This window comes from Oryza brachyantha, chromosome 1 (genome assembly GCF_000231095.2).
Source record: "Oryza brachyantha chromosome 1, ObraRS2, whole genome shotgun sequence".
Taxonomy (NCBI): Eukaryota; Viridiplantae; Streptophyta; class Magnoliopsida; order Poales; family Poaceae; genus Oryza; species Oryza brachyantha.
Window position 1 is genome coordinate 9,074,871 of NC_023163.2, and position 9,932 is coordinate 9,084,802.

Consider the following 9,932-nt stretch of genomic DNA (forward strand, 5'->3'; position numbering starts at 1 on the left):
ATCCTTCTCCCTTCTTCTCCTCTCTCTCTTCTTCCTCTTCTCTCTTCCCGCGTCGCTGGACTACACCCGTCAAGTCCTCCCCGATGGGCTGCTTCGTCGAACTATGCCCCATGAGTCCTCTGCAGGGCGCCACGTCGCTGGATTACACCCTGTTGAAGCCTCTGTGGCGTGCTGCCTCGCCGGACAAAACGTCGCTGACCCCTCCATGACAGGGGTGCCATGCCCCACCTAGCCGCGTGACGATGTCGTTGTTGGCTTTGACCTCTGGGCTGCCGCCGCCGACGACGCGCCACCACAAGCCAGCATCAGCTGAGATAGGCCAGCCACGCTTCTCGTTATTCACCGTCTTCATTCATGCAGAGACGACGTAGTTATACGCATCATGGTGAAGTTTTGGTTGCATGCATGCATGAATGCATTAACTTGGTTGTTAATTTGGTCGTGTGTGATGTTAAATCGATTTGATGTCTTCATGTTGTATATAGAGCTTAATTAGCTCTTGTTTGATTATCAAAACACATACCATCATGAGCCCCAGCCTCCCGTCCACGCCTAGGCCTTCCTAAGGTCACCGCCATGGTCACCCAGAAACTCGGCCATCGGTATAAGAAGGGTACGTGATTGTTACATCCTTGAATTTGGTTGTTTTGCTCCATGGCATCTAAGCTTGTAACTTGTAAGAGCTAACGGTGGTGAGCGGCCGTATTACGGTGGTGCAGGCCGGGACGACGCTGTACTTCCCAATAGGGGAGCTGGGGCTGTGCCAGACAACGAGCAGGAAGGCAGCGGCGCTGGTGAAGCTGCTGACGAACGTGGAGAAGTTGCATCTGTTGACCAAGGCGGAGAAGGCCGGCCTCCTGTCAGCGGCGGGGCGGATGGGGCTATCGCGTCGTCGGTGGAACGGCTGGGGCTGCTGTCCAAGGCGAAGGAGCTAGAGCCTGGAGGTGCTATTGGCGGCCACCGACCCGGGCACCTTCGACGTGTGCTCGGGTTTGCGCCGTGGGGCTCGCCGTCATGTACCTCGTCCCCGAGGAGTACCACTGGGAGGTCGCCGCCAGTAAATTGCGAGCCGAATTTATTAAACTTAATTAATCCGTCATTAGCAAATATTTATTGTAGCACCATATTATCATATTATGACACAATTAGGCTTAAAAGATTCATCCCGTAATTCATACACAATCTGTATAATTAGTTTTTCCTATATTTGATACTCTATACATGTGTTCAAACATTCAATTCAATGTGACATCGTGGAAATTTTTGTTTTATGAACTAAACATGGCATAACTTTGGGAGATGGAATTCTATGCAAATTATATTTTTTTTGCACTGTCCGGAGCCGCCGGAGAAGCCACGAGAGGAGCCTCAGCCACGGCGGCGGCGTGGGGAGCCGGTCCTCGATCGGGAACTCGCCGGCTGGGGAGGTCGCTGCCGGCCATGAACGCGCACACCCTCTGCCTTGTGTTATTTTGCCTAGGGATAATTCCGTCTTTTTATCGTTGACCAGCTAACAAATCTATACTGCTAAGAAAGCACGTCACCACCCATCCTTCGTTCATGTCAGACCGGTCATGCACTTCACACGTAGATTCGTGTTACGAAATAGTCACTAAGCAGATATATTTGGACACTTATTATAAATAATAGTAAATATGGATTATTAATAGAACCCATTCATAATCTTAGACTAATTCGCGAGACAAATCTAATGAGCCTAATTAATTCATGATTGGCCTATGCGATGCTACAGTAAATATACTCTAATTATAGATTAATTAGGCTTAAAAAATTCGTCTTACGGATTAGCTCTTAATTATAAAATTAATTTTTTATTAGTCTATAATTAATACTCAAAATAGTGTCGAAACATCTTAGACAAGTCTAAACAACCTCTAAGTTTACTGACAAAATGGCAAATTCCTCCGCCCAGTTCCGTTGAACCCTTCCCGTGCAAGGGTTGGGGAACGGCAGAGTACGGACCTTCACGGCACCGTCATTTTGTTGACAATTTCCGTTTCCGTCCGTCTCTCCACTCCACGGTTCATTGAACAGTGCGCAACGGTGCATTTCCGGCCTACTAGCACTAGTTACCTAATTAGCCTAGAGCATCCCAGCTATAAAATAGAGAATAAATGCTACAAAATAAGCTTCAACAGAGCAGTTATGCTATCATCTAATTTTAAATATCATCTATATTAAAAGAGATAAACTGATCTCTCTAAGTGAAATGAAGATGTCATATATAGATGATCTGATAGAGTAAAAAAAAATACGGAGAAGAAAAATGTTTTAGATCATCGTACAAATAAGAATAATCAAATTTAGATTTTTCCGGTCAGCATGCTCTTAGGTGGTGTTTAGATTGAGAAATTTTTTAGGAGAAGTGTCACGTCAAATGTTTGATCGGATATTGGTGGGGTTTTCGGACACGAATGAAAAAACGAATTTCACGGCTAGCCTAGAAACCGCGAGACGAATCTTTTGAGCCTAATTAATCCGTCATTAGCACATGTTGGTTACTATAACACTTATGGCTAATTATAGACTAATTAGGCTCAAAAGATTCATATTAAGATTTTTTTATAACTGTGTAATTAGTTTTTTAATTCATTTATGTTTAATATTTTATTTAAGTGTCCAAAAATTTAATATAATATTTCTGCGAAATCTTTGTGCGAACTAAACAAGGCCTTAGTCCCTGCTCCCAGTCGGTCAGTCCTACCCGGCGGCGCGCGTGGAGACAACGGGCGTCGGCAAGCAGAGACAACGGGCGCCCGCGGCGGCGCGGCGGGTGGGCGGCGGGCGAGTGCGCGCAGCCACAGGCGGCAACCCGCAAGCGCCAAGCGCCAAGCAGGAAGCAGGGCAGCAGCCAGGAGGCGGCCTTGCCGAGCTGCCAGAGCTGCGAGCCCGCGAGCAGGCTGCAGGTGGGCGGGCGGCGTAGCCGAACCGGGTCGCGGCGGCTGGCGGCAAGGCATCCAGGAGGTGGGCCAAGTGGCTGGGCGGCGGCACAGGTGCTCCGCGCTCGGTCGAGGGTGCCGCGCGCCCGCGCCGGCGGCGGTGGCGCTCGGTCTCAGTGTGCAGCAGAGCAAGCAGCCCAGCAGTTCGATGCTTCAGTTTAAACCAGTGATCCAAATTGAATTGGTATAACCTTAACCTCAATAGTCATTAGTCAATCCTCTAATACTATTCTACTAATAGATTATCCTGATATCATATATGTGTCAAACTTTCAATGTGTTTATGTGTGTTGACAGATCAAGTTCAAATGTTTGATATGTGTCAAACTGTCAATTTGTGTTAACATATCAAGTTCAAATGTTCAATGAGGTAGTGATTGAAATTTATAATTGTTTTTCGATATATCTTTAGATTGTCAACATGTCAAAAAGAACATGAGTTAAAGTGACAAAAATGGACAAGGAAGTAAATGAAAGAGGGAAATCTACATGTCGAACTGTCGAAGGCATCAGGGGCAGATCTAGCCCAAAAATTAAGTGGGGGCACCTTATTAGAATTGTTAGTATACTAATTTTTTTTACTTAATTACACATTAATAATACACTAAGTATCAAATTTGAGTGAAGTATGCGGACCCCACTCGTTACACTGTGGATCCGCCCATGGAAGGCACAAGGTAACAAATAAGGATAACTATCATGCTGAGATCTTGTTGCAGCCATTGATGCCATTTTGGTTGAAATGGATCACTGGTTTAGTGGAGTTAGTTCAGAGTTATTACTTATTAGTATGCATGTCGTCTCTTAATCCATGGAATTCGTTGTCTAGTTTTGATGTGGATAAGCTTGTGTGGCTTGCTCAAATTGTCATTTTCTTTGTATAGATTACTACTCATGAAGAATAAGGGGCAATTGGAGGTCACACATTATCTATTAGACATCATTTTGGGTATGGACAAAATTCCCTACATACCATTAATTCGATTATTGTGTACATTGAACTAGACATGTTGCCTATTTACTTGTGAGACATGTTTCAATTTACGTTGGCCCACTTTGTTCAGCCCCCACTATTATTTTTTCCTGGATCTGCCCCTTCGTACAAAGGTACATGCCCACGCCTGTTGTGATCTTCGTCTATTTATACTTAGGAATTTCGTCTTTACTTCTCTGTCCTCACTTCTTATAGACAAAGTGCACCTCTCTTTGGCTAATCCCGGCGACTTGGTGTCAATTACAAATGGCGGCCATCGCAGTGAGTGCTTCAGTAGGAGTGATGAAGTTCCTACTCCCGAAACTCATTGCCCTGCTGTGTGAAGAGTACAAACTGCAGAAAAGTGCGAAGGATGACATCAAATATCTCCATGACGAGATGAGCAGCATGGATACTCTGCTCATCATGCTGGCAAACAAGGAAGTGCTTGATGCTGAAGAGAAGGCGTGGAGGAACAAGGTGCAAGAACTTGCTTACGACATGGAGGATTGCATGGACCAAATTATGTTGAAGTGGCCAAAGATCAAGCGCCGAGACATTGCTAAACGTATTAAGGAACTTAAGGTTCATGTTCAAGATGCGATGGAGCGACGTGACAGGTATAAGCTCAGCGAGCTTGTCACTAATAAGGTTGTATCCACTGATGATGTGGCCAGCAATCCTCAGCAACTAGCACCAAATGACGAGGAAGATAGCCTTGTAGGCATTCTCCGTCCAAAACAGAAGATCACAAGCTTGCTAATGGATAAAGAGCAGAAACTCAAGGTGGTGTCCATCGTGGGATGTGCTGGTGTTGGCAAGACTACCCTTGCCAACCAAGTATATCTGGGAATAAAAGGGGTATTTAGTTGTTCAGCTTTTGTGTCCTTGCCTCAAAATCCAAGCATGAACAAGGTTTTCCAATATATACTTTCAGAGGTAGGGTTCAAAACTCAAGAATCTTTGGATGATGAGTATGCTCTCATCACCGAAATTAAAAGATGCCTCCAGGAACAGAGGTACGTCTGTTGTTATCCATGCAAATGCTTGTTTTTTTTGTTTTGTTTCTAGGAAAAGACTTCTTCATGGGCTGTAGTTATAGATGGCTAAATGAAATTAACGACATGGAACCAACTAATTGATACATGATAAGGTATATAATTGCTGAGGATATTTTGATGTAGCACTGTAAATTTAATATAGCTTTTTTAGCAATTTTTAGAGAAAAATGTTCATTTTACTCCCCCTTACTATTTTTTTGGAGCACTTAGCCCCCTAAACTAATTTTTTTTTGCTTATTTTACCACTGAAACTATTGAAAACGGTTCACTTTACTCTTTAACACTAGTTCTATTTTTAGCTTCTCTCTATATTAGTCATAGTCTGTACTGAAATTTTGTTTGGATGTTAGATGCATTACAAATTACATCTCACCAATTTTCTAGAATTTTTTAAAACTGTTTACATAGGTTGGAAATACCATCGATTGATTCGAACATCAATATTTTAAAGATCAAGGAAATAGTCATGAAAAAACTGAAAATATTTTTAAATAATGGAGTCATCTATGGCCCTAAAAAAATTCAGCTTAAAACACAACTTGTATTAACAATAGCCCCAAAGAGAAATGTTAAGTAGTGAAGCAAACTATTTTTCAATAGTTTAGGGGGTAAAATGAGCCAAAAAATACTTTAACGGATTAAGTGACCCAATCAATTAGTTTGGGGGGATAAAATGAACTTTTTTTTTTCATTTTTAGAGGATTCAATGAAAATAAATTCAAACCACCAGAATAAAAAAAATGTTAACTTTTGCTGTATTTTTCGAATTTAGTACATTTTATACAATTTAGTTAACTGCAAACTAATTATATTCGTAAATTCTCTTGACTGGTATCTCATTGTTTTGTTCCATTTTGCGAAATAGGTATCTCATTGTGATCGATAATATTTGGAGTGAAGCAGCATGGAATAGAATCAGTTGTGCTTTTCCAAATGGTAATAACGGCAGTAGGATAATGATAACTACATGTATTGAGGATCTAGGCAGAGTATGCTGTCAGAATCTTTATGGACAAATTTATAAGGTTGAACCACTCAATGATCTTGACTCAAGACTATTGTTCTTCAGAAGAGCTTTCAATAATGATGGTACTTGCCCCGAGCATTTCAAAAAAGTATCGGAGGAAATTTTGAAGAAGTGTGTAGGGGTGCCGTTAGCAATAATTAGTATTGCTAACTTATTGGCTAGTCAAGATCCTCAAGGAAACATGATGATTGAGACATGGGAGAGAACACTGAGCTCTCTAGGTTATGAGTTGGAAACAACTCCTAATCTACAATGGATGAGACATGTTCTGAGCCTTAGCTACAACAATCTTGGTCCAGATCTTAAGACTTGTGTATTATATCTTTGTACATTTCCAGAATATTCATCAATTCACAAGGATGATCTGATCAGACAATGGATAGCTGGAGGTCTAGTTACCGAGAAGTTTGGATGTGCTCCGTATGAAATTGCAGAAAGATACTTTAATAATCTGATAAACAGAAGCCTAATCCACCCTGATGATATCGATGATTGCGGAATGGTGATATCTTGTCGAGTGCATGATCTAATGCTTGATCTTATCATATCAAAGTCCATGGAAGAAAACTTCATTGCTATATTAGATGATCAGAACACTATGAGAGGATCTTGTGATGCACGTCGATTTACCATTCACTTCAACGAACATTCTAAAAATACAGAGAAAAACTTGGAGTTGATGAGATCAGTTTCCTTCAAAGCCCGATCAATTAGCTTTTGGGGTCCTATTCAATGCATGCTTGACATATCGAAGTTTGAATACTTGAGAATCCTGCAGCTTGAAGACAAATACTCAAACACTAGAACTGATAGCTATAATTTAACTCATATATGTGGGTTTTCCCAATTAAGATATCTTAAGATGAGAGGAATCCCATGCAAACTTCCGCAAAAGATTGGAGGACTAAAATATCTGGAGACGTTAGATATGGACGAGAATGCAAGAAATTTTCCATCAGATGTTTGCAAGTTGAAATTGATGTCACATCTTGCTTTTAAACATGCAAAGATTCCCAATGGCATAGACAAAATGGTAGCCCTCAGAACTCTCAAGGTCTCAAATAATTATGATACGCCAATAGAGTTGTATGAGGCCCTTGGCTCTCTGAGAAATCTAAGAGAGCTCGAGTTTGCTGTGACTTTTCACTTGTCAAGAGATGAGGTTGTTTCACTGATCTCATCTCTCAAGAAACTTGAAAGGTACAGCCTCCAGTCCCTGATTCTTAGCAACAATGGTTACTCACATGATGTCGGTTACCTTCTGAGCCATTGGTACCCTCCTCCAGACCATCTTCGCAGACTTCATTTTCATGTGTTCGAAGTCTTCTCCTGTGTTCCGGATTGGATCGCCCCACTTAACAAGCTCAGAAGCCTGATCATGTGTGTTCATGAGCTCTCAAGGGATGGGTTTGATATTCTTGCAAGATTGCCTTGTCTCCTCCTACTTAAATTGAGTGTTCAGGTTGTCAAGGAGAAAGATGCCCTCGTTTGCAGTGGGACATTCCAAAATCTCGAGGAATTTTGGTTCAGACACAAGGTGCCATGTTTGACATTTGAGTCACACTCGATGCCCAAACTGCGGGTTATGGATATACAATTCGATGAAGACTGCCTGCATGGAGTGGATGACAAAATATTGGACGGCATCGATCACCTAACTAGCCTTATGAGATTCTCGGCCCATATAAGCCGACCCCTACCAATGTCCAGGAGATCGTTTTCTGGACGAATAAGTCAAGTTGCATTACTTAGTCCATGTGATGTTGAGGAAGAATCACGAAATAGCGAAGAAGATGTTGAGGAAGAACAAGGGCAGAGCGACGAAGAATCACGGAGTAGCGAAGGAGATGTTGAGAAAGGCCAAGGGCAGGCCGACGAAGAATCACGAAGTGTGGAAAATGAGTATGTTAGCGGAGGAGATGTTCAGGAGGGCCAAGGACAGATCGACAAGGAATCACAGAGCGTTGAAAATGAGTTTCATTGTACCAAAAGGCATGTTAATGAGCGTCAAGAACAGATCGAGGAAGAAGACGGAGAAGCACCGGGAATGGATAATGGCTGCGTTCAAAACTACTCGTTCTGGGAGTTCTTACAGCGTTCCCCGTGAGCATGCTTCTTAATACACTATTAAATAGTTTATTTCGTAAAAAACCTTTTTATATGAAAATTGCTCTAAAGATTTAAATTTTATTTTTAAATTTATAATAGTTAATACTTGATTAAACATATACTAATAACATTTCTTGTTTTGCATGTCAGAAAAAAGCTAAAGGTTTGGAACTCAGACGATGACTATGTTACACAAGGACATGCTGAGGTGGGCCAAGGACAGACCGATGAAGAAGCACGAGGGCACAGGGAGTCAGCGGAAGCCAAGTTGAGGAGGGCAATCAGCAAGCACCCTGGCATTCCTAGCATTAATATCGACCACGTCGACTGGCAACGAAAATTTGGTTTTTATATATAGAAAATTCGATCGTCCAATGATTGTTTGTCTTTTTACTACAGATTTGATGCAAGTGTGTACGACCCTAACGATTACACACATTTCTTTATGTATACTATTTGGATTGTTTTTATAAGCTTTCACGTTAATCCCATGTTAACAAAATAGTTGGAACTTTTCATATTAATCGAAAAATATAAAAGTTTATGTATTGACTGGAGAAACCAAAAAAATATCATTATTGTCCAATATAAACGAAAAATATAGGCTGCGATCTTTTCGTATTTTTTAGGAGCCAAATGATATATTTATAAATAAAAAATAATTTATAAATAAAACTTTTACATATAAGTTTTTCGTGATAAAGCAAAGTCTAACAAATAAAATACAATAAAAAATGCTAAAATTAACTATAAATTTAAGGTTAGAAATTTAAATTTTAGCTTATAAACCAGCGAAAAGACATGGGTAGCAAACAACGGCTAGGATTGCTTTAAATGAACATATGCCTTCTGTTAACACCAGATTTCACCAAATTGTCGCTCTGGATTAATCTGTAATTAAAGACCGAATCAGACAGGAAGGAGGGCAATCGGATAGAAGGCCAGGCAGAATACGACTCGGATTCAGCCGATAGAGTCCGGATCGAATAAGAGATAGAGTCCGACTAGGCCTCAAATGTTACAGATAGATTCAGGAATAATCAGAGTCCATGTAATTTAATTTTATTTGTTAATTAGAGTTAGTTTAGATTTTTTCCTTTATCTCTTTGGTTGTTAGAGTCCGATCAGGACTTGTGTATTAGAGATAGAATCTATCTAGGAGTTTGTTATTTCTTTTTATCTATCTATTAGGAGTTGTATGTTGTGTTCAATACGGCCTAGCCTCAACCCGAGGGTATAAATATGTCGGGGTCATTGTTTTTCATCACACATCAATTAGATCAACTACTTTCGGCGCATCGCCACCCTCTTGTCCGAGGTTTTCAACTCCGGCGTAACTTGGTACCTAACGCGGGGCTACATCGTCTCGATCTCCAGCGGAGGAGTAAGTCCATCATTCCGTCGGGCCACGGTAATCGTTCGGCTAGATTAGAAATGTCTCGGTTCGGTCTGATCTTCTAATCTAGTTGTGCGATTGCTAGTTATCGTATCAGTTTTAACTTAGATTACTTTCGTGTTTTGAGTTGATCTGCTCAACCACTTTGGGCGATCTATGTTGGTTTGATATTCGCTATTTGACATATTCAATCTAGTACTGTCTCGGTTAGATCCGATCTAGTAGATTGCGTTTGTCAGATGGTTTATATCAGATCGATGTATTTTACTCATTGTTTTATCGGAGTACCAGCCGATAAGTTACCAGTCATCGGCTCATTGGCTTGATAGCAATCTAGATCTGTTTAGTATCTATCCTGACATTGCTCGGTTTAATCTTGAACTGTCTCGGTTTGGTCCGATCTTCT

The 9,932-nt window shown here is 41.2% G+C and overlaps 1 protein-coding gene across 1 annotated transcript; it reads left to right on the forward strand.

Annotated features, from left to right (window-relative positions):
- Nucleotides 1-2,991: 2,991 nt before the first annotated feature.
- LOC102700012 (disease resistance protein RGA5-like) lies at nucleotides 2,992-8,615 on the forward strand. The gene is made up of 5 exons (XM_040519869.1): nucleotides 2,992-3,144; nucleotides 3,845-4,067; nucleotides 4,150-4,952; nucleotides 5,860-8,124; nucleotides 8,281-8,615. The coding sequence occupies exons 3-5, from the start codon at nucleotides 4,201-4,203 to the stop codon at nucleotides 8,486-8,488; spliced, it is 3,225 nt and encodes a 1,074-aa protein (XP_040375803.1). The 5' UTR covers nucleotides 2,992-3,144; nucleotides 3,845-4,067; nucleotides 4,150-4,200; the 3' UTR covers nucleotides 8,489-8,615.
- The last annotated feature ends 1,317 nt before the right edge of the window (nucleotides 8,616-9,932 follow it).

What these genes read in the sequence shown, in the direction of transcription:
- LOC102700012 (XM_040519869.1), top strand. Translation starts at nt 4,201, where the DNA reads ATGGCGGCCATCGCAGTGAGTGCTTCAGTAGGAGTGATGAAGTTCCTA. An exon ending in AGATGCCTCCAGGAACAGAG is followed by an intron (nt 4,953 to 5,859) that starts GTACGTCTGTTG and finishes TTTGCGAAATAG; the next exon opens with GTATCTCATTGTGATCGATA. An exon ending in GAGTTCTTACAGCGTTCCCC is followed by an intron (nt 8,125 to 8,280) that starts GTGAGCATGCTT and finishes TTTGCATGTCAG; the next exon opens with AAAAAAGCTAAAGGTTTGGA.